This window comes from Perissodus microlepis, chromosome 19 (genome assembly GCF_051167445.1).
Source record: "Perissodus microlepis isolate ML-2025 ecotype Zambia chromosome 19, ASM5116744v1, whole genome shotgun sequence".
NCBI lineage: Eukaryota > Metazoa > Chordata > Actinopteri > Cichliformes > Cichlidae > Perissodus > Perissodus microlepis.
In genome coordinates, this window is record NC_140479.1 from 6,705,008 (window position 1) to 6,730,340 (window position 25,333).

General features: G+C 40.2%; 1 protein-coding gene across 17 annotated transcripts in view; it reads right to left on the reverse strand.

Moving 5' to 3' along the window:
• Positions 1-333: 333 nt before the first annotated feature.
• mark3a (MAP/microtubule affinity-regulating kinase 3a) overlaps positions 334-25,333 on the reverse strand; it is a 47,115-nt gene continuing 22,115 nt past the window's right edge. For 2 of the 17 annotated variants that reach the window (XM_084914855.1, XM_084914856.1), the window contains exons 7-19: positions 24,709-24,765; positions 23,001-23,237; positions 22,488-22,628; positions 19,986-20,085; positions 16,252-16,364; positions 15,545-15,692; positions 14,630-14,847; positions 13,639-13,742; positions 13,024-13,200; positions 10,006-10,278; positions 9,026-9,052; positions 2,675-2,719; positions 334-1,172 (exon numbers count right to left, since the gene is read on the reverse strand). In XM_084914855.1, the coding sequence (XP_084770981.1) occupies positions 827-1,172; positions 2,675-2,719; positions 9,026-9,052; positions 10,006-10,278; positions 13,024-13,200; positions 13,639-13,742; positions 14,630-14,847; positions 15,545-15,692; positions 16,252-16,364; positions 19,986-20,085; positions 22,488-22,628; positions 23,001-23,237; positions 24,709-24,765 (1,986 nt within the window). In that variant the 3' untranslated portion in view covers positions 334-826. Of the gene's footprint in view, positions 1,173-2,674; positions 2,720-4,766; positions 4,815-5,017; positions 5,098-9,025; positions 9,053-10,005; positions 10,279-13,023; positions 13,201-13,638; positions 13,743-14,629; positions 14,848-15,544; positions 15,693-16,251; positions 16,365-19,985; positions 20,086-22,487; positions 22,629-23,000; positions 23,238-24,708; positions 24,766-25,333 lie in introns of all 17 variants that reach the window. The other 15 variants (XM_084914869.1, XM_084914862.1, XM_084914871.1 and 12 more) reach the window with 15 other exon arrangements.

The window sequence follows — 25,333 nt, forward strand, 5'->3', positions numbered from 1 at the left end:
AGCCAGTGTCCACTGACTCTCCTCAGCTAGTATTAGACTGGAATCATGAGAGACTTGGATCTTTGTTTTGGGAAACACTGATGCAAATGTCTCAGACATGTAATTTAACCCTGTCTTGGTGCAGATGGAGGCACCGTTGAATTCACAGTGAAGTTGGTGATAGAAGCAACTTGCAGGTAATTTATTTTTTTTTTCAAATCTTTGAGGCCAAGTTGGGAAACTTCGTTTAAGAGACCTGAATGACTAAACAAGCAGATGTCCAAACATGCACTGACATCAAATGTAATTTAGATGAAGCTGGAAACAAAAGCCCAACACTGATCAGACTCGAGGTTTAGGTTGACAGACACTTTAATTGAGACATGAGTGACCCTTAACCATTTACATGGACTCCCCATCTCTACTTTTTAACAAAATACAAAAGGAGAAGAAAAAACAAAACAAAATGAGTATTGCAGAGAAGCCATCTTCAAAGTAAGATACATTATTTACACTGAAAACAAAACGCTACGTCATTTTCCTTTTTCCAGGAGAGAGAAAAATAAAGGTGAAATAAATAAGACCAGAAATGCTTTTTTGTCCACATTCACAGCATGACAAATCATATTCAACTCATTAATGTCGACCCTGTGCGGTCAGAACAGACTGAGATATTAGTAGGTAATTCGGTGATTATTGCCAAAAGCCTTAATCTATACATTATAATATTCAATACATACTCTGTGTTTTGTTTAGAAAAAGGAGACATTTGGAAACTGCTACTTGGATGATTGTACAGCTTAAATACTTCTAGATATATATATATGTATACTTTAAACCCTTTTGTTCATAGCTTTAACTCATTGGCAACTTTGGAAGCAATGTTTTTGAAAGCGATGGATGAGCCGGATATCCTTTTGAACCTGACGCCATTGAGGGAGAGACGGGGAAGCTTGCAAACCTCCATCTCCCACTGCACCAGGTTTTCAGCTCGCCCGTCTCCATGGACGCAAAGAAGCAGGAAACTCTCTTGCTGTTCGTAGTCGCAGTTGTTGGCATCGAGCACCTTGCGAATCTCCCGCATGATATCACAGGGCTCCATGGAGCTGGTGGTCCTCATACTCCAAGTGAATCTGAGGGAGCGGGGTTTACTGTCTTTATTTTCCCCTTTTTGATCCCCAGGTACATGGCGACTGTTGGGAGAAAGAGACACGGAGGAGAGTTTTTAGCTTCGCACAGTATTCCTCCCGCATTTTACAAAGCAGGATCTGTGAATATATTTGAAAGAAAAACATTTTATTTATGTTTAAAACAGGCAGAAGCAGCAGGAATTAGTTGAAATTAAATCATGTTTTACACAGCTCTGATGCATTTCCACATAAGATTTTCTAGCCCCAGTTTGTTTATTTTCATATGAGGGGAAACAAGCAACATGAAAAAAAAAACATTTAAGTCTCAGCATGAAGCTGAAAAGCAGTGAAACTGACAAAATGCAGTAAAAACTTAAGATTGAGGTTTGCTTCTTTAAATAAAGTGCAAAGGTTTAGATTTCTTTCTACACAATTTTTATCATCATTCTTTACTCACCATTTGTTTGCATTTTGAACTCAAATATTTCACGTTTACTACATTTTGTCAGTGGTTTGATAGTGAGCAGCAAGTCTGAAAAACCCAGAAGACCGCTGCACTTTCTGCAAGCAACTTAAATCTGAGCCCACGTTTGACTCATTTCTTCAGGACCTACATCTCGTTATTTTTATTATATTAGACACTTAGATTAGTCGCACTTTTGTCCGCTTTACATTACTTGTAAATCTGGGATCCCATCTTTTTGCAGTTTTATATCCAGTGTGTTGACTTAAAATTGAGTCAAGATGAGGCGCGCAAGCTGTGACCGAATGTCATTTATTTAGTTTTATAATCATATAAAAGATAACCAGTCTGGCATATTGGACAAATTAAGCCCCTACGATATTTATACACTATAGCAGTCAAATATTTTTGAGAGTATTAATGAAAAGACTCTAGTGGAACAGATTAAGCAATAAAGGACAGTAATCACTGGATGAAGCTGTGATTAAAAGACAAATATCCACCTTAGTCTTGTAAATTGTCTGTAATTCAAAGATATTAGGGTTAGTAATGTAAGTTCTGGGTAACAATGAAAAGCAAAATGATCCTGTACGCATTAGAAATGTTTCTGTTCTAGTCCTCGTCTATATTTTAGTTTTCATTTCTTATGTTCATTAGTTTCAAATTCATTTACATTGTAACCAATATGATCATTCAGATGATTAAAACGTTTCTGGGTTTTTCCACATATAAATATTTATTCTCTGGAAATTAACTTGTATGTAAACTGGAGCTAAACACACGGCAGTCTTTGAGCTTCAGGAGTGACAAAATAAACAAGCATGCCATGCTAACAAAAGTAGCTCACAAATACAGTGCCATGCAAAAAAAAAAAAAAAAAAAAAATACATTGAAATGAATTAAAAAAAAAAAAAAAAAAAAAAAATCAATAATTATGCCAAAAAACACTCAAAGACGAGGCTTTAAAGATGCAACAGTACATTCGAACGTCCCTGAAGGGAGTAAGCACAAAGTGGTTCCTATGCAGGGGGAAGGGGATTGAGCAAATTGGATGATGGTGCAGACGGAGACAAACTGAAGAACGTGGGGGAGGTAACCTCACCTTGAGCCCTCAAGTCTCCCGTTTCTCTCAAACTCGGTGGAGACTCTGGGGCGTACAAGAAGATCAGACGGGGAGGAGGAGTCAGGGCGGGGGGAAAAAAAGAAGAAACAAAAAAAAGATGTGGGTCTTGCATGACAATCATTTTTTATCATTTCCAGTGAAAAATCATATTTAAAAATGAGAGAACATGACGAATACTTGAACGACGACGAGAGCCACCACCAAAAAACAGAAAAAGAAATGGAAGCTTTGACTTCCATTGAAATCAACAAAGAGTTGTGAGAAAGAGAGAGGAGAATATATAAAGAAATCAAACAAAGAAGTGATGACTGTTCATGTCCCAGACTGAAGCCAACAGGAGCACACACAAAGAAAAGCTTGACAGCGGTGTGTCGACGCAAAACAGCAGCAAAATAAGAGGAGATGCAGCCTGCAGGCCACATTGAGGTGAGGTAGGAAGTGAAGGCAGTGATGCAGCGCTACTTGACTGGACTTTATCGCCTCTCAAAAAAACAAAGAAAAAGATTTTAATCTACATCTGAACAGCACACAGCTAAAAGAATAAAAAAGCAGATCCTTCCACTGGCCTATAGGATGACAGGAGATAATAGGGGGGTAAAAAAATAAAAAAATAAAAAATTACAAGAAAGCTGATTATTGCTCTGCAAACACGTCTTTTGACGATGTATCTTACAGTAAATGTATATAAAATCCCAGTTTAAGCCTTTTAAATACACTGTTAGTGAACACGTGACCCATCATGATTCTTTTATTTAACAATTTAAACCATGATACGTGACATTTTAAAGACGTCTACTTGCATTTGGACTAATTATCAGAATTATTTGATCACTTTAAATATTAAATTTAAAACAGCTTCTGAAATGCTTACCTTTCCTAATATTAACAGTAATTATTATTATTATTATTTTTTTAAAAAGGCAACTGATGATTAAATCCTGATTTGAGCCGTGTGTGTGTGACGCACATGAAAACAGACACCGTTTAGAGAAAAGCTCCCTCCAACATGAAGCTCAGGCTCTAAAAACCAAACCAAATGTTCACAGTTTGTCCCTGTGACTGAAGCTGCAGCACGTTCAGCAGCGCTGCAGAAGCGCGCTCGCTCTGATCGACAGAACAAAAAGCTCACCAACTATTTTTAAGTCAAACGTGAGCCATAGACAGGACTTTGTGTATATGTGCGGTTCTGTAATGGCTCTCCTACCAGCTAGAAGACAAGCTGACAAACTGGGCAGTGAGACGACATGCGGGACATTTTAAGGAAAGCACGATGAAATCTTCTGCATTAGTCAGAAGTAATTTGCCTTCCTTGTTTATCCTCATACAAGTATTTCTATGGCAGGCATAATGAAGAAAATTCTTTACATAATGTGTTTCATGTGCAGTTTTTTCCCCTCCATAAAGCAAAAATGACCTCTTTGGCTTACCGCTGGATTCATTCTGAATCCTTTACTGTTCCTGCGCATCTTATACACAGGAATAATCTGCAGATTCATTTCCTAGCCTCACTAGACTCGAGACAAAGACTCAAACAAAGACTCGAGATAAAGCAGGGGATTCCTTCCTACTAACCAGGTTGATTTCACAGGAAAATTTACTGGATTGCAATAAAAATTTAGACCTCCTGCAAGATCTTTCCCTCAAAGTCTTGACTGCCAGAAAAGACTTTTTTGGGAGGATGCTGAACGACTACAAACAAGAAAAAATGTCTGTACTGTAAGACAAGATTAGATTAAAAGCGAATAGTCAGTAATCTCCCCGTTTCTCAGACAGGATGGGTGTACTGTGTCAGGCTCCCAGCATGCATTGCAGCCTGCAGAACAGAAAACAGGACGGGGTTGTGGAGGAGGGACAGAGTCCAAACTCCTGACAGCTTGAGGGACTCGACAACAAGAAGACGAGCGAACAGACAGGACTGACAGCAGGTCCTGGGTCGGCCAGAGAGGCTGTGAAAAATCACAAGACCGAGGGGGGAGGGTGAGGCAAGGCGGGGTGAGGCAATGTAGGAAGGGAAGTCTGAAACTCAGACTTTAGTCTCAGGAGAAATTGAGGGATGGAAACAGCCCCTTACTCTAGATCTTCATCTTCCTACAACTCTCTATATCTTCCGCTCCTGAATCTGAAAGAAAAAACGTGAATCTGAGGATGTGCCGGAAATCTCAGTGGACTCATGACAAGAAAAGAAAGAGAAGGAAAGAATATTTAAATGAATGGCATGAGGACAGGCTGAAAAGAAAAAAGAAAAGAAAGAAAAACATGGAAGATAATGAGAAGGAAGGAAAGAAGGAAAGGCTGAAAGAGACTGGAGGGCAGAAGACTTACTAAGGGTCTTTCCTCCCTGGGTAGAAGGGTTGGCAGGCCCTGTTTTGGCCGACTGCCGTTTGGCCGGGTCAATACTGACCCTAGGCAGAGAGGAAGAGCAGCAAGAGGTCAAGGTTAAAGGACACAAGAAGGTAAGGAAGACAAAAACACACCGGGAGGAGAATGTGAGTGAACCTAAAATGTCCCGAGGACGAGGAAAATAAAGAAAACTCGTTAAGATCAGAGATGAGATGAGTTTTTAGCAGAAACGTACGGCGGCCCAAACCAGACAAAATGAAGTTAATGCCTATAAGACGAGTCAAAAATGGAACTGAGTAAATAAATAATATTGTTGGTTAAAATGGAGATTTTTAAAAAAAAAAAAAAAAAAAAGTGTAGCTAAGACTTTTCATCTTCAGAAGAAATTAAACATAAGACAGTTTTCAATAACTCCACTTTTCAGTTTGTCTGTTATTTTTATGTCTGTTCTTTGTAGCATGAAAAAAGAAAATCGTGCAATTGTTCCACATTTTCTGATTAATCCTTATTTAGATAATTAATATAATTGGACTCATTTTTAAGCTAGTAAACTTACTATTTTTGCTCTTTGTTGTGAACTTTTGCAATTGATATTTTCAATCAAATTCTGAGTTATTTTTACTTAACAGCAAGATCTTAAAATTGATGTTGCAGACCAAGATTGAAATAGTGACTGCATCAGGGTTCACAGGAAAATAAAGATAACTTTAAACTAAAAAGAAATTAAGCTCAACTCTTATTTGAATACTCCATTATATTCATTTAACCAACTACACAATTTATTACTGCATTCGGTTTTATTTTCGACTCATCTTATAGTCTTTTGCTCTATTTTGTCACAGTGAGTGCGCCACAGAAATGAGGACAAACACAAAAACCCTAGTGAGACGCCATGAGTGGGAATGCAGGATGGTGATGACACCTGAGCAGAACCGACAGGAGGCTCTGGATGACGATGATGCTGCCAAAGGAAGATGACAGTTTACAAATCAGCCACCAGAGGGAGCCATGCGCCTCAAGACAGCTCCCTGAGAAGGCCGCAAAGCTCCTCTGATCTTTTGATATGTACATCAATGACTGGTTCAGTTTGGCCACAGCTACCATGCTGTTTCACAAGATCCGTTTGAGGAATTCAGTGTTTAATAGCCTCCTCTCTTAAATCCCAACCCCTATTGGAATGGCTGATCCGACTACTTGGAACGTCCGCAGGAAACCGTCAGCATGTCCAAACAAAATAAGGCCTCCTTTTATAAAGTGGGACATTAAGAAAGGTTCTTAGCAATGTCTGAAGAGACCCATTGACCCATTTATACTATTACCATTTTAAAACCAAAAGCACCTTGTCGTAGTGAAAAAGTCTTACACATTGTTTAGTATGGGCCCAAATGCTAGAAGACACTGAACGGAAAGCAATATTTCCAGCACCTGCATCTAAAACAACTTTCTGAAGACACAAAAATACTTTGAGAATTAAATCCATTCTCTGCAGCTTTTGCTTGCCTGACAGATAACCGTCAGAAATGAAGTGTACTGAAAGCAAAACATGTTACAGAAGAAGTTTTCATTTTCTTCAGTAAAAACAACCTTGCTGATTTAAAAAGAATCACAAAATTAGAAAATATTTAACAGAGCATTTTAAATAAGGTCACTTCCATGTTAAGTTTAGGAACTGTGGAGTTTTTATGTTGATTTATAAGTTAAAAACCTAATCTGTGATTTGTATTAGTACTAGTGCTGTCAGCGTTAACCTCGTTAGAATGACGTTAACGTCATAACCGCATTAACGCGACAAATCTCCGTTAGCGAGTTAACGCGGATCGCCCGGTGCGTGGGGCTGCACGGCGCTAACGCATTAACGAGCTACCTAACCGCCGTGCAGCCCCACGCACCGGGCGATCCGCGTTAACTCGCTAACGGAGATTTGTCGCGTTAATGCGGTTATGACGTTAACGTCATTCTAACGAGGTTAACGCTGACAGCACTAATTAGTACATTACAAAAACTTTAATAAAAATAGCCAAAAATGGTCAGTAAATAAATGCTGTATTATATACCTGTGTGATCCCCTTTTTTTGTTCTTCTGACTTAAACTGAAGGTAAAAAACTAAAGCCCAGAAAACCTTCAAAGCGAAAAAAAAAAAGGGCAAAGAGACAAAGGAAGGCTGAGCGACGTGCCTTTTAGAAGACCCTTTCTCTGAACATGATGTTTGTACCCACCAAGGGAATGAACCAAGTCTACAAAAAACATCAATGTATACAAAGTTGCATTTATAAATGTACTTAACGGCTTAGAAACAGATAAAAATATAAAAATATAATCCTTGGTGGTTTCTTACTGACACAACTGGGTCAAAGAAAGTAAGAAAATATATATTTTGGTGAATAATGCAGCAGCAGAATAACCTAAGATGAGTTCAGTCATTAAAATCAAGAATCAATGGCAGCTGTAAGAAGCAACCTCATGCATGCAAAGATGATTGATTAGTGGCAAGCTGCTTTGTTTTAGCTGTATGGGTAATTGACTGATTGTTCAAGGAGTCCGGTCTGCTTTCCCAATCAGCCTTTATCCACCCAGACCAACCGTGGCCACCCCGAGCACATTTACACACAGAGACCAGGTAACAATTAAAGCAAAAGGAAGTCTGAATTTTTATTTTAAATTGCAATGCATTCACCTTAAAGGAATAGTTTGCCATTGTGATAAATTTCAATTAAGTCACTTTTTTAAATAAAAAAAGATGAAATGATTGACAGCTCCCTTATGTACAATAGATATATGTGTATTAAAAATAAAAAACCAATACATCTCAGACAACGCTGTCAACAAAAGCTAACTGATACAACCTACCACCAATACTCAATTGCTAGTTTTTTACTACACCCAGCTAACAAGTCTAATAGTCCCACAGTAAATCCTCCTGTCCTCGTGAAAGCTTAAAATTCAGAGCTTCTGATTCTTCTGTATAGTTGTTCTGCAGGATGTTGATACAGCTTAAAAAGGTCCACAACATAGCTCCTCCAGAACAAACACCTCCTTAAAACTGTTTATACACAAAACAGCACAGATAGTGTTGGGCGATCCAGTATCCAGGGCAGGACGGGGAGTTTAATTTCCACTTGAAACATTAAGAGAAAGAAAGTGGGCTACACCTGCATCACAGCCTCCTTCGCATACAAAAGGTGACAGATTTAGTCTAATCATCTGACTGCACTTAATGACCATAAATGGGCGGATATCAGCCGAACAGCTAAAACAGTACTGAGACCTAATGTCTGCCCAGGTCTTTTTTGCTTCCCCTGCTTTAAGCCAACAGTTCTGCTAACTCATTTAAGCTGTTTGTATGTGAGTAAAATGAGTTTGGTTGACTCCACATATGCACACTTATCTTAAACTCAAATTTAAAAGACCAAAAAACCAAGAAGAGTCAAACCAGAGACAGAAACCCTCTTAATCTGAACAGGAACTTGTGTTCATGCACACAAATGACAAAACAAGCCCGCGTCCTAAGTGTCATTTACAATAGTGAAACATAATGAGACAACAGTGAGTCTGGTTACATTTAAAATGAATCTAGTAATCAGGAAGTGAAATATCACCGCCATCACTGACCTATGAGATCATCATCCATCTCCACCATCTAAAAGTATAACCTTCATGAAGGGAGGACTGCACGCACAAGTCCTCTAATACATAACACATAAAACCAAACTATTCCTTTAAGGACAATCTTACCTAGACATTAAATTATGTTACTGTGGGTTACTTAGAGTCATGTCAGTAGACCTAATATGTGAGAACAGAAATCTGTCGCGTTAATCTGATTGTAAGCAGTGTGTGTAAATGCACCCAGAGAGCGTTACTGTTCTGCTAAGCAATGTGTTAGTTCGGTGCCAGCAGCCCCACACGTCTAAAGAGTTTCAGAGGAAGTTGTTCTGTGAGATTGTTGTCATTGTTTTGGTACAGAGTGAAAGGCAGTACAAGAGTCCTACCTTTTGGTAAACCTGAATGACATGTTTCTACAACAGAATCAGACAAAGAAACAGTGAAAATGGTGAAAGAGAAGTGAAGGAAAGGGGAGGGGGAGATCGAATGAGTGAACAAAAATGGGGTGATTGGAATCATTAACAGTGAACGTAAAGATTCATTTGTAATTTTTTTTAATTCAGTATTAAATGATTTCAATTCCTCATTTTAGGTCAGTCATTGCAGGTGGGATGTCACTGGCTTGGCTGCTGCTTTCAGTGCCTGAACTCGAGACTCTCACTGTGACAATATTAACCACAATAAGAAGTGCACAGGAATCTGATGTCGAGTTTTCAGGGAGGCCTGAAAATGCAATTTAAAGTTTGTTTTTTAACTCAAAGAAAAGCTATACAAGACTAACCTCGATTCAAAATGTATGCTTTCACTTTGTTTTGTTTTTATTGGACTATATCAAATTACAAGTATAATAGTAACACATACAGTATACAGCAGACATACAGCCCTAAAGCACGCGTAGTGCAGGAAATGATTACTGTATAAAAACATTACCACCCAAGATCTTTAAAGAATCATGGAAGTGAAATGATCTAAAATGGTCTGCTGTGTTTAATGTCTGAGTAAAATTTACGATGTTTGTAGGTTTTCTGGCAGCAACCAGGCAGCGACAGACAACAAATGTAGACTTGAGCATAAATCACATTGTACAGGACAGTGAAGTGTTCCTCCAGCATGTAATTATTTATCTTAACTCTACATGGCACTGTGCTGATTAGCTTCAAATTTGAACAGAGTCACAGTAGATTATACAGCACAGAGCAGAGCTGGAGTCTTTCCTCTTTATATTCAAGCTTTAATGTTTTTAATCACTTAAAAAAATTATTGCTTTAGAACAAATGAAACCTTTAAACTGACTGAACAGAAAGAGCTAAACATCAGCCCGTCACACTTCTCTACAAAATGTGCCACGACACATTTCCTCGCCTACCTGCGGGTGAGTTTAGAGGTGAGTTTGGAGAAAAGGTTGCTGGTTCCACGGCTCCGGGTCTGAGACAGAGGCGTGGCATCGTGGGAGAGAGTAGGGGAGGCCGGCGGCCCGTTGTACGTGGCCGTGCGGCGGTCTCTCAGCTGGCCACCGTGGAAGGTGCTGCGGCTGGCTGTGCCTCGGGGGAAGCGGAGACGGTCGGGCGTAGTGGTGTTGGCGACGCTGTGGGTGGACGCCACCGGGTTCCTCTGACTGCCGGGAGACACGGCAACGTTGCTGAAGTGGACGGAGGGGGAGGGGGGGGAGAAGTTACAATTTAAGCAGGTTTTACACTCTGTTTTTCCAGAGCAGACGTGTACTTCAACACACTGAACATTTCCACTTATTTGTGCAGGTAGAGTGTGATGGAGCCAGATTATACACAGTCACAGAAGCTGTGACTGTGCAACATACTCGAGTACACTTCTGCAGTGGAAAAATGTTTGTGCAGAGTCACTGCACGTGCCTCTGTATTCCTAAAATGTGTGGTCTGGTTATTCTACATGGACTTCTAAAACTGCCATGGGTTTCAAATACATGAATACTGCAGGTTAGACATCAGCAGGGTAGGAAATTAAAAATCACAACAGGACAAAGCTGCACATCAGCTGGTGGATTTAGACGCAACAGCCAGTCTGTGAATAACTAATTTGCAATACATTTTTTAAAATTACAGCGAATGTTTTAGTCTTGTGACCACTGGCCTCACACAGCTGACCACCCACAAGCAGAAGCTGCATGTAGCACAGGGTAAGATCATCATTCCCTATAAACTGCTGAGCAATTGTAGCCATAACGAATAGATTAGAACAGAGATGTCAAACGTCCGTTACCTTAGGGGACACATACAGCCCACTTTGATCTTAAGTGGGCCGGACCAATGAAACTCCCCTTTCTGTCAGTCTAAAGAAGTGCACATTTAATCTCTGAGGTATCTCAAGTAGAAGTGCAATTTCAACAGCACATCTCAGCTTTACTAAGTGATAAAGAAATGTTGCTCTATTTAATGAAAGAAATCTTAGTTTATCCATTACGTTGGTGTATTATGGATGGTTGTGGGAGGTTTTCATCAGTAAGACAAGCTGTGAAAGTTATGAAAATACAGTTAAAAGTCTAAAATGTATGTCCTCCTTCACATTTACCAAAGACCGGCAGTGGGCCAGATTGGCATCTTTGCGGGGCCATTTCTAGCCCCTGGGCCTTATGTTTGAGACCCCTTGATTAGAGCATAAGTGTTTATTTAAACTGAATCCATAAAGCAGTGTCTGATAGTACCAACAAGAGGCAGATTTATGATAGAGAGATCATCAGTAAACAAATACCGCTGGAAGATTAATTTTGTGCATTTCATGCCCACAGATGTGCAAGTATTTTGTGCAAACTGAGCTCCAGCACAGATCTGGTCTAAGAACCCAGTTTTAGTGCCTCCCTTTGGATTAAACACTTTCAGAAGCTAATGCGCCACGAGGACTTCTGTCCTCATGTGTCTGTGAGTCATTTGAAGATTCTTCAAAGCAGAAAAATAACAGGAGAAATCTTTATAAGATCATTACATTGTTTGAGACCAAACTGAAGAGTTGGGACTTTCTGGGAGCAGAAACAAAATTAGGTTAACCTATTAAAATGGCGGCAGGGCAAGGAAAATAGTATAAGTGAGGTCACACGACCAAAACATCTTTATGATAATATTTAAGGCCAGTGTGTGGGATTTATTTCATTAAATTCGGAGCAATTTTAGAACAGGAAACGTATATAAAGCAGCTGGAACCAAAATTCACCAGTAATGAGCTGTTAATTTCACACCCCAGATGTCAAGCTTGATATGTACAATGAAACAGTGAGTTGTGAGCCTGATCACTTAAGAGTCTAAACAGAAACAGACGAGGGTCTGAGGAAGCTGGGACAGCAGGGGAGCCGTGAGCAGTGGGGGCTTTTCCATCATTTCGGAGACCAACAGGTGCAGGACCCAGACAGAGAAAATCAGGGGTCAAAGTTCACAGCAGAGGATGGAGGAGAGATCAGGAGCAGAGCTGTGTGAGTGCGTTACTGCAATGTCGCAAGGAGGGGGGGGGGGGGGGGCCCAAGCGGTCCTCTGGTTTATGGCTGGCAGAGGGATGATGGAAACATGGAAAAATATTATCACACACTGAGTTTAACCTATCGCTCGATTTCAGTGTGTAGATGCATATTTTTCTCCACTTCTCCTCTGGTTTGATCAGCGTCTGAAATAAACACTCAGAAATTTATCTGCCTAACTGACAGCGCTCAAGACTTCACATCCTAGGTCTCCCTGCTTCATTTATCATCTGGATTTTCGACAGTTTTGTGGAAATTAAATCTGAAAAAAATGTCTTCATTTAGCCACCCCCTGAAAAAGAAAGTGGCTAGTCCTAGTCTATATGTCTGACTTCTATAACAGTGCAGTTAGATTTCAGATTGACTACAATCACCTTGTCTAAGCCTCATTTTTAAGTCTGTTTATGTTGTGGAAAACTAATGATTCTTTTGATTCAGTAACACTGGAATACAGATAATACGTACTGAGGTGTTTTGGAGATCCGAGTATACAAATGCTTCTTCCTATCACCACCACCTCAGCAGTGTTACCAAACATCAGGTAAACCAAACAGTAGCACTAAGGCTCGTGTTTATATCTAAAAAGGTCTTCATCCTGACCATGAATCAGCACGTTAGACCGGCTAGACTTTGGTAGAGTAACAATAAAAAGAAGACATATTTTATTGAGGTATACCAGTCATTAGAGCAATTCATTTTACCTGCTCCTGCTGATGAGCATACATTTCAGACTCTGGCACCAAAAACCACTTTGCTTACTGTTTGTTGCAGGAAATGGTGTCCATGGTTTAGTTGTAGGGTTATAGAGTGTGAAGCTGGCTGGATGTGTGGGTTAGCAAGGGGCCAAACAGGGGCTGAGACATGAGAGGAGACAGACAGGGGGGTTTGGAGACCCTGTCGTCTTACTTGGGCGAGCAGTAGTCCAGAGCGTAGTAGGAGTGGGGCAGTGTGGCCCAGCCTGCCTGGCAAGCGTACAAAGGGCCGACAGTTTGATACCTCAGCCGCACCGAACTGGACGAGGCACCGAATGCAGCGGCTGCAAAGGCAGACGGGGGGCTAGTGGCACAAGCCATCTCAGTCATGCTGGTCATGCCGTAACGGGGGGGGGGGGGACAAAAAACAAAAACCCCACCCCGAATCACAAACACACAGGCAGAAATGGAAGATAAGTTGATGAGAAAAGGGGAAGTAAACAGAAAGAAAGGAGTAGAAAAATCAGGGACTGAGACAAAGGAAATCTTTTCTAGGGATCCCATGTAGGTCCTTTTTTTCCCTCTATTAACAAGAAAAAGGGGTTTAAATAACTTCAACCAGTGTGAGTTTGAAATACCATACAAATGTACATTTTCACACAGGTTGAGTAGAAGAGTCTCTAAAACAGTATTTATCTAAATCTAAAGAACTACATACAGACTTCAGGACCCACAACAATGATCTCACTAACAACAGTTTACTGACAAGTGGGAAAACTCAAATTCTGCTCCCTGTACTGATTAAGATTTACAATCATCCTCCTCTCACCTGTTCTCTTTCCCGTTAGGAATGACGGAGAGGCGGTCTGTGTTGTTTCTGTCACTGCAGACATACGTGTTCCTCCTGGTCATACCCGCAGATGCAGTGTTATTCTGCAAACAGACAAATGCATTGCTTCAGTGGATGACCTTTTTTTTTTTTAATGAAAGGCTCAAAGAAACATGTGTTACAGCAATTAAAGCACAGTGTACTTAAATTCAATCTATCATGCTGCCAATCTCACCAAATTCGAGTGAGTTTTGTTTAAAATTGGAAACAATGCGGCAGACTTTAGAAGTAAAACTTGTTTCCTTTGTACTGTACTGATAAGTCCCTCGTGTCTTTGATCTCTTAAACATTTGCATTACTCGATTGTACTCGTCTGTCACATTTTGTATCGCCACAGAGGCTTATTGTGGTCGATGTGGACAGGTGGATTAATCCGCTGAAGGAAAAATGGCAGCCATATTTTATTGGACAATCTGAAGTGACTCACAGAGACTGCCACGTCATGGTTTGGTGGCTTTAAAGTGATAGAGTGCAGCTTAAAAACATTTCCTAATCTCCAGACCATGAGACTGAATCACATTGTTAAACAATACTCGGGCATTGTTCGTTGTGTAAATCTGAACAACTACATCGACACACAAAACCAGAGCTCAGGAGTCGATTGCTCACTTGGTTTTTTTTTTTCCCCTTACAAGGTGGGATCACATGTGATGTCACCTGTTAGAGGAAGCTTTACCCATTTATGCATCATTTTCTCACAGATGCATCTGAACACAATAAAGTCTTTATACCATTATTTCCCCTTAAATGCAGTGGATTTCCCCAACGCCAGGAAATACACACTGATGTGTAAAATTGGAATTTCCTTTTAAGTAACCATGACAGCCACTGTCACTAAACACTCATTTAGCTTAAACCCCCCCAAAACTCTCATACAAAAACAGAGCAGACAATTAAGTTTAACTTTTAAGCCAACTGCTGAAACACTCACGCTCGGGGCCGTGGTGGCTCCTTTCCTGCGGTCAGGGATGTCGGCCTTGTTGGGGTTGTTGGCGTTGCCCAGCAGAGGGCTGGAGGGTGGTGCCCCGCGGGTTCCTGGGATGCTCGGTTTACGGAGCTGGACTCCACCTTCCTCTTTCACGCTGTTCTCAGCAGTAGTTGTCTGACTCCTCTTTGGATGAGCCATCCCTGGAGGGAGGTTCTGACCAACTATAGAAAGAGAAAGTATAATTATCAGAGTAACGTTTGCGGGATGACTCAAGAACACGTCTACCTCTGTCAGCAAATACAATTTTTAAAGAAGTTCTATCTAACCTACATTTTGAAAAAAAAAAAAAGAAATATGACCCAGACTTAGTCAAACATAATAATTTACAATATAATCATCATCACATTAATGTTTGTTTTTCTTTTAATCCATGGTGGCCTTGAATCAGGTTTCACCATTTACTAAACGAATAAGGTCGTCTTCTTAAATTCCCAAAATATCAGAAACACAAGGCTGAAAATGCCACAGTAGTTTTTGAAATCACAGTTAACAATGTTTGAATGATGGGTTTCTGCTGGAGTATAAAAAGGTTCTCAGTGTTGCCACTTAAGCTGCAGATCTCACAGACCGGAAGCATCGCAAACTGAGGTTACTGACAAAGCATTATATCACAGTGGACAACACAGAGCTGTGCAAACAAAGGAAAGGCTAAAGTGCCTCTACCATGTGACAGGTTTCGATTTGGCTTCTTTGATCAGCTGAAAACAAGCAACTGACAGAAAAGTACTTTTATTATTAGAGGTGAAGTACAGCAGAGTTTCAAGTCTGTTCTTTTTCACGTGACATTGAAAAGGAAAGCTAGGACCACGACACTGTGTTTCACACAATGAAGAAAACAACACAGTGTGGACTGCTCACCTTGCTCGCTGTAACGTCTCTGTTTGTGGTTGGAGGAGACGCTCCTCTGGACTTTGAGGTGGGAGGGCGACTGGCCGTTCAGCTCACTGCTTGGCCTCGGTTTGGCCAGAGACAAGTTGCTGCTGGAGGCCGAGTCGCCGGGCTCCAGCTGAGAGACAAAGGACACATACAGAACATACAAAAACCCTCAGTTTCTACAGCTTTACTACAGTGAATGTGATTTATGAGTCAAGACAGACCAAAAATCTAGGGCACATGATATGCGATCAAAATAATTTTTGTGTACAAAGGATCATTTTAAAACTTATTTCTGATGAGTGAGAAAGCTGTAATTTGTGAGCTAAGAGCTTCAGATGGCGACTTCAGACCCACTTTGTTTCAATTCCTGCACCTTTATTTATATCAGAACCAAGCCCTCGTGGACAGTAAGGGGACTTACATGACTGCTTAATTAGCTGTCTGAAAAAAATGCCCCAAATGCCAAATCTTTGACAACGAACTATTTCACATGATCAAATTTAAAACCATTAGGCTTAACAAACGGAAAAAGCCCCCAAATGCTTCAAATCAATTATTTTAATGCACTTTAATATGTGGCGAGAGTCTGCAAACAAGGTAGAAGTCTATAAATAGCTGAGTCACACACTGGTTTACAAACCACTGATAGCTGAACGACTGAAGAAGTAAGACGTTTGTTATGTTTGTACCTCAGAGGCCTTCCTGCCCAAGAGCAGGTAGGTGGCTGTGATCTCATCATACTTCATCTTGGCCAGAGAGTCCTGGATTTCCTCCAAGTTGTAGCCCATCCCGACCATCACATCTGCACAAGCAAAAATGATCAAAGGCTCAATTTAATAACCACTTTTCACGACACCACTGAAACTAAAAGGGACACTGTAGATTACTGCGATCATTGACAGTTCATTGGGGTCTACATTCACCACAAAGTGAGTGAGTGAGTGCTTACTTTTAGACCCTTTCACAGTGATCTCTGGCGATTACAGCACAAAACTAAAACATGACTATTTCTTTTAAAAAACTTGTTTTAAAGTTATGTGGTTATCAACTTTATGTCAAATCTATGTTATTATTAAACTGACTTCTCTTAATGTGATTTTGCATTCAAGAATTGTGTGTGTTTATTCTGGTGACTGAGGCGTGCAGGTTTATGATCCCGTGATATGCGGTGGCGCTACAGCGGATATCACGGGATCGACTACATTACGCTAGAAGTTTGTAATGTAGTCAAGCTAGACACACAATGTCAGAAGCTTCAAGCAGTGAAGTTCAGCTAATCGACTTCCTGCCTTTCTGGTTCACCTTTGAAGCAAAGCAATGCTGACTGGAAAGGGTTTGGAGTGTGAGGACACCACTTTTTTCTGAAAGTCTAATTCCAAAGTTAAACTCAGACTACTTTTAAATTCCAAATCACAGCTGTAGTTGGGTTCAGAGCAGTCAGGTATGTAATCTGCTGTGTTTCATCTGAACAAATAGGCACCTAACAAGTCTTTAATGAATGTCCACACATCAAAGCTGCGTGAAAAACGAATACTGGCATTTGGTGGGAAAACATACCCAAGAGTCCCAACACAGGAGAGATCATCATCCATCTCTGTGATTTGTGGGTATAGTTTGATCTCGTCTTAAGCCAAACTTAAATCTGTTTCTAACCCTTACCTACCCTTTGAATGTTGGTCAAGCAGCGAAGACACAAGAGAATTGTCTCCACTCGCAATGTATGAAACTCAAATTTGTCCTCAGATTTACAGAGAAAGACATGCACAGCTTTGACATTAAGCTTCCTCATTGTCCAGGTCACATGTGTGGCAGCACACCAGGCAAAGCTGGGTCGTCTTCCTCACTACAGATCCAACATGATTTGTAAATATATTTGTGCTGTGTGTGTGTGTACACGCATGTTTTGTTCATTTTAAAAAAGGTACATGAATCTCTGCACACTTACACTGTGTTAGGAGTAAAAAGCAAATACCTGCAATGTAATTCATTAAATTTTAGTAGGAACACTTGGTTTTTCACTGTAGCACTCATTTGTAAAGAAAAGGAAAAAAATGCAGCAATGTCGTCTGAAGTAATGGAAATATGACTTTGTTACGCCACCATGCATCACATGAAGGCTTTTTACACGCTGTGCAGTCTATAAATTTTTGAAAACGCTCTTCTATCTGAGACACGTTGGAGAGCTTTTTTATGCAGATTCCATCTTCAGAGATGGAGCGTCTGGTCTCCAAGGAAAGGTGTAGAAATGAGTCACCGGCTTCGCAGTGACCTGTGATGGGCTCTGACTTCCTGCCAGTAACCGTTCTGTCAGTGCAGGCTGTTTGTGTCCGACAGGAGATCGTTTTTTTAAAAATCACACTCTTTTTAGTGCAGATGATGTGCTGCCATAGCCAAAAATGTATTTCTCAACCACAAACTCAGCTGCCAGACTTGACAACAAGAGAGAGGTGTGACCGCTTCATCATCATTTCAGACTCTTTACACGGCATCCTCAGGGGTTTATGAATTGATTTTAAAGTGTTACCTATTACTACTAAATCTTTTCATGGCTTCTCTTTCTACTACACTTCTAAAGGCTTAAAATGTATAATTTTCAGCACCACTCGAGGGTTTCTTTGTGCTTTAATGATTTTCGTTTTTGAAACAAAAAGCTCAGCACAATAATTTTAAAATATCTTCATTCCTTTGTTAATAGCTAAGTATCTACTTCACCTGGGCACAAACACTTTGAGTCTAACACCAGGTTTCATGTGTGGGAAGAGAGAAAGCGAGCGAAAAACGAGCTGCGCCTCTGTAACCAGGCAGAACCACTGATCTGCCATCTTTTCCCGTCCTTCGTTGGATCAAGCTCATCTTTCTCACTTTCACACTCCTGCGTCCCAACACTTGTGTTTCCCTCTCTGATTCTCAGCTCATTAGATGGTTTATGGCTGCAATCTTTGACACAATGCTCATAGCTGAAAGAAGAAAGGACATTTTAACACTTATCTGGTAACACTCTACCTAAGGAAAAAAAAAAAAAAAAGGATTACTTTCTAGGCTTGAATTATGTAACATTACTGGCTTTATTCATCTGTTAACGCTTTTTTTAGTCATTCTGACATAGGCTACACAGGTTAGGTCAGTTATGTAAAAGTTCTGTGTGGCTATATTCAGATACACCAGGACCTTTAAAGGAATAAGAGAGCCTTGGTTGCCTCCTGATATTTAGCTATGAGCTGATCACGCTGTCAGTGATTTTGTTTTGCCTTTTTTTTTTCCCCTAAATAATTCCCACTGTGAGCTCATTGCTTTTCACAGTTAATCAACACGGTATACTACAAGCACAAAATTAATCTAGAGAGGCATGCAATTCTTATGTGATCAGGTTTAAAGCCACATATGCATTCATTCATCTATGCAGCTGGCATGAATCAAAACTAAAAATATCAAGACTCATGTCACTGTGGAAGAATGAAGGAGAACGTCCTCCAGGTCTACTACTTCCTTACACGCATCACATAAAATCAGACATTTAAAAACTAAATGGTGAAAAATGTTTACCCATCCCCTACCCCAATAAATAAATACATTATTGAATTCATAATTGATATAACAGACATTTGAGGATTTTTGGCCTTCGAGGTTGAGGATTTCCTTTAAATTGATCAGCTAATAGTTTCACCTTTAAGCTGTCCTGTTCAGTGTTTCATGGTGTTAAGAAAATAAATTCTCTCTCTATTGGCCCTTGTGCTGCTGAAGCCTTTAGATAAATTAGATGTCATCCACACTGAAAATTCAAAGCCTTTTCCTGTGTAAGACAGCATCTGCTCCACAATGCATTGTTTTCCTTCAGTAATAATTTTAGGTAAACTTTTGCAGGCATTGTTTAGAATCCAGAGACTAGTCGGCAACTTCAAGACCTCATTCTCTCCCCTCCTCCATCTTTCTTTTTTCCGTTTTCCTGGGTGATTGGGAGTTCGCACTGACACATGTGCACCAACGGCCGACCCCAGCTGCAGTTATGTAAGAGCTTTCATCCAGGGCATGATGGGGAGGCTTCTCTGGTTCTCTTCTCTGCATGCAGCAGCGCTGCTCGAATTTATTTATTCATCGTCACGTTTCATCTTTTTTCCTTTTCAAGCTCTTCAGCACTGAAATAATGAGACTGCCTCTGCACTGTGGAGCCGTAACCCCACTAACGTTCGACATCTCGCGTCTTCTCACTACTGACGAAAATTACCGACTGAGCTTTTACAGTAATAATGGAGAAGGAGGGGGTGTGTACTTTTTTCTTTTGATTATAGAACAGTGTATATGACAGGCCCGAAAGTCAGAAAACTGACTTAAAAAGAACTTCAATGATGAAGCAATCCATCCTTTAAAAGGGAAAAACAAACAAGCAAAAAAGCAGTTACGATATTAATAGTGACATCAGCCTTACCTATTCTCTTCTGATCTGTGATGTCCAGCTCTGGTTCAGTGTAAGGTTTGAGCTCGTCATCATCAAATCCTGCATTGATCCATCGATCCTTCATAATTTGCTGTAAAAATAAAGACAGACAATTAGAACAGATGTGGCTACACATACGTAAGAGAAACAAAAAATGCATGCATACCACCGAATAAAAAGTGGCATTTTCTTTTTTCCCAGCACAGAAGTTTACAGGGTTTTGTAGGCAAAACAGCAAACCTGAACAAACTGTGAGAAACTAACAGTTTGAAACTTTTGAGAGTGCTCAATCCTCCAGGTAAGGAAATCCCATAAAAGGTGATCTATTCATCTGGACATAGCATTTTCAATGGGAGAAACTGGCGAACAATGGGCTGTGAGGCCACAGTCCATTGTTATTCAGTGGTGCTAGTTTCAGTCATTATGCAAATGTACTGTTTATAAGGTTGGAGAAACCTGCAGTCAGCTGAGACTGAGGAAGTCACTCCCACTGAAATTGCTAAGTAGTTCTATGATACTAGAACTATAATCTTTGTCTCAGCTTTAAAAAAAAAAAAGTGAATCAAATCAACATATATAGGGGGCACCACAGCTCATGAGGTTACACCTTTAGTAGCTCTTAAGGTGCATCTTCAAATATTATCTGGTGTTATCAGAAAAGGCTTAGTCCAACATAACTGGTGTGGACAGATGTTACAGTTTAACAATATTGAAATGAAATTTTTGTTCAAGTCTAAACTTGATGGATTTATATTTCTAACAATGCATTTAACATCCACTGTAATAACAGATCAAACAGTAAGTAGAGTGCATGAGGCATTCAGTCACTCAGGTTTAATTACAATTCAGTCCTTTCCCAGAAACACTACACATTGAACTGTGCTCCATCACATTTGCTTGCACCCTTATTTTATTTTGCTAATCAATCATCAGCTGATCAATTGCTCCCTGGGGTTTTACTGAGGACAGAGCCAAACTAATTATCACGCTCTGCTGTGGCTGCCATCGTGTGGCATCAAACGCCAACAGATGTGACCCCGACATTCGAGCCAGCACTATTTATTTTAATTCACATACTGTCTGCTCTAAAGAATTCAGCAATATGCAATAAAGCCATTTCCTTGAAATGAAAGGCGAAAATCAGCTTTGAGATTAAATAGCAAGTTCAGAGCTTACATGCCAAAAATAACTGTGAAAAGAACGATTTTTCTTTGTGTGAATGATTTACTGCGGAGTGTGAACAGCTAAAAGATGATCATTCACACATTCACACATTGATCTGTGGAACAATTCTCTCTGTCCTCTCTTCCTCTTACATTTAACACTTGGATTATTCCAACCACCGCAGATGTTCTGACGGAAATAAAAAGTCCAGGTATTTCTGCCATTTTCTGTCAATCAACTTTGGAAAACTGATTTATTTTTGTCCAGTAATATTTAACTTAGTATGTGGACTCTGAGGACACATAATGACCTTTAATGCTTTTGGTTAAGAGGTCAAAATTTCATTTGGCTCATCAGAGAACATGCTGAATCGTACAATACCGCTGTTCGTTATCCTCCTACTTCTGCTGGAACTTTGACTACAGACACATTTCTACTTATACATGAATGTTTTTTTAACATGTTTGCATTTACAGTTTTGTAGCTTTTGCTGCTCATCTATTATTTAATACTGTGACAAAAAGCACAAATGTTTCCTTAACAATAACTGGAGGATTTCTTGGATCCCAAATATTTGATCAAACAACAAAAACAATGTAATAAAACTCATTTACAGTCAAAGGGGCAATTTCATATTATATTTTGCTAACAGAAGAGTTTTGAACTCCTATTATGTTCACTTTAGAATCATGTGCTGATTAAAAGCCAAAGATATCTCACATACTGTCATCTATTAACCATCTAATCCTCACATCCATGATGCTCGATGGATTTTAGGTGTGAGCACATTTCTGGACACCAGATTTACTGATAACAGATGGATTGTTTTCAGCAAAGTTCCTGTTAAGTTAAAGCAAAATGAAATGTACTCGTAAGGACTGTGTGCTGTTTCTACTCAAAGCGAACTGAAGTGTTCGCTAGCACACTGCACATTTTGATCTTGCTTAAACCGGGAGATAAATAAAATACATTAAAAACGCAGCTGTACTTTCTGCTCATAATGACGCAGACTTAAATAAGTAGGTTATATGCGCCCTCTTGAAAACTGATGTATACTCGAGGCACAAATGAAGGCAGAGAAGTGATCACAGAAGACAATTTTGGCACAAACACAAAAACGTCGATGCATTATTCATGGTTACAACATCATAAGAGGAGGAGTAGAGTGTGGGCCGGGCACACACGCACAAAACAGGACGCCGTCGGCGTCAGAGGAGATGATGCAGTGGGGAGATGCAGGGACTGAGAGGAGGGGTTGAGGATGGATGGCATTCTCCAATGGTGCAGACGTGCTCTGGGAGTGCGTTAAGAACTAAGAGGTATATTTACATTTTCTGCGTCCTCCCTCACCTCGAGAGTACCCCGCTTGGCCGGGTTGAGCACCAGGAAGCGCTTGAGGAGGTTCTCGCAGTCTGTGGACATGTAGAAAGGGATGCGGTACTTCCCTCTGAGCACACGCTCCCGCAGCTCCTGCAGAGAAGGATGAACGGACTGATCTCAGATCATTGCTAGAAGAAATGTAGGGGCTGGTTTGTAGACTGTAACATCGTGCATAAGCTTTACTTTAATCATTTAAGAGAACCTGGAACAGCTTCCACAGGATTTGCACCATATGGTACATGTAACACTAGACAGTACCAACAGTTATATATAACAGCATTTAAATGACAACTATGATTATTTTTATTATCGCTTTCTCAGTTGCTCTAATTGAGAGGACTGCTAAATGTAAAAACATCTTGTATTGTGTAACCTAGGATCCAATATATTAAGGTAGTCACTTTTTTTATTTATAGAAAATATGGAGAAAGAAGCTGCAGCATCATGTCATCCACACGCTACCTTAAGATTCTGTCCGTCAAAGGGCAGCGAGCCGCTGACCAGCGTGTACAGTATCACCCCCAGACTCCAAACGTCCACCTCTGGCCCGTCGTACTTCTTTCCCTGGAAAAGCTCCGGTGCTGCGTACGGCGGAGAGCCGCAAAACGTATCCAGCTTGTTGCCCAGAGTGAACTCGTTGCTGAAGCCGAAATCTGCGATCTTGATATTCATGTCTGCGTCGAGGAGCAGGTTCTCAGCCTTTGAACAGACAAACCAGTAACTTTTAGGCAATCTGCTGAGCCCATTCACACTGGTCAGTGTTGGAGAGGCAGCCACATGAAGGCCAAAATGTTTAAATAATTATTTCTTCTGTATTGCTGTCATTCAGCAGCATGAAGTTTGTTTTTGATGATATTATTGATAAAAATTATCACTAATAAAGTCTTAGACAAAGCCAAACATGATAAGCACTTTTTCTGCCGTCGCTTGATTAATCATTTTGTCCATAAAGTGTCAAGAAAAGTGCCAAAAATTTAAAAACCCGTTTTATTTATTCATTTATGAGTCCAAAAATCCAGGATTATAAGACTTTAACAAACACAATTTCTCCTTTGTGAATGAATGAAGATTTCAACCCAGCCATCTGCTCTTTGCTGACATGTAGCTGTAGGCGAAAGACTAATTAGAAAGCTGAGATGAGTACATAGAGGACTCATCCTTCCAGCTGAAACACTGAACTGACATCCTGAGAGGCTTTCAGCTGCATGCAAACAGCACTCATCACAACATGTCTGACCGTCAAAATCTCAGCAGGTGTTGCTGCTGAAGCCACGAAAAGCCCAGAATTCCTCAGAGGCACAAAATGGCCTACAAGCCTGAGGGACAGCGTTTGGTTAAAATGTCGCTTGTATACCTCTTCTACATCGAGTGTGACATTTGGACGCGCGCTGAGCAGCTCTGTCATCTCCCTACTCATTGATCATTGATGAAGCTTCGCAGAGGAAACACTTTGGATGTGCAGCTGCTGGCAGAGCAGATACACGGGCCTCTCTTCTCTTAGCTACTCCCACTGATGCCGAGATAAAAATACAGAGGCATCAATATTTATAGTTGGAGAACTAAAATGGAGAGCATCACGGCTGTGAAACAGAAGAGGCGGGAGAACATGTAGACAATTTATAGGGCCACCTACTTTTTCTTTTTTTTTTTTTTAAACACTCCTCCCACCTCTATGGTGCAAAGATTTGTTTCATGGTGGCCATAGTGGCCAAGGACACTGTCGGAAAAGGGAAAAGATGAGCCTCACTAGCTGTGTGTGTGTTGGATTCATCTGTGGGAACATTGGAGTTAAGATGGGAATCATAAAACAGGGACTGATGTGACCTTTAATTCATGATGGACAGCAAACTCTTTAAAATCTACTGACCCTAATATAATTTGTACATTATATCAGCTTCTTAAATGTGAAGATTCTGAGGACAGAAAGAGGAGTTCAGATGGGGATCAAGTTTCTCAAATACTTCAAGTTGAAGTAGAAATACATACAATAGAAATACCAGCTGGATACAAAAACTAATAACAGTGATCCCTTTTAATCTGAATTAATGACTTTCAACTGAATGATGCATGATGCACACCACAGTGTGACCTATAAAGGCTTTTGGATAAATACTGAAAATTCAAGTTTGATCTTTTTTTTTTTGCTGTGTTTGCACTTTTAACCACTCACCTTGAGGTCTCTGTGAACAATGTGCTTCTGGTGGCAGTACTGCACCGCTGATACAATCTGTGCCGAGAGAAACACAAGTACAGCTTAGTTAAATGTTCTCAGACTGTGATAAAGGATGTGGTGTAGGAGGAGATGTGGTTGAAACTAACAGGAAAGATACAACTCAGCTAAGGTGGGGCTGACGACACCAGAGCGGTGAAAAAACAGGTTTGTGCAGTAGCTCTGTCGTACATTCGTCTGACTCGTGAGGCACGTACGAGTATTACTAGTATCAGGGCACAAGGAGTTCCTTTGAGTGACACATTTTAGAGCTTTTAAAATGATCATTTTTGAATCTTCAGTTCCCTTCATTTTTACGGCTTCAAAATTTGCACAGAATTTTATTTGTGTCGTCTTGAGAAACTAACACTACAAAATGCAAAATGTTAGTATATCCACCAACTCAGATGCACAGAGTTTATAACTTAAACACTGGCAAAAAACACCAAACTGAGTTTTTTGCATGTTTTCAAACTGCATCAAGGTTGTGTCACGTTTATGAGCATTATCAAAACAGTTCATAAAGTAGAATGGTAACAGGGTGGGGGGGTTACATAAACTTCTTCAACTGAAATTGCAGCTAGAT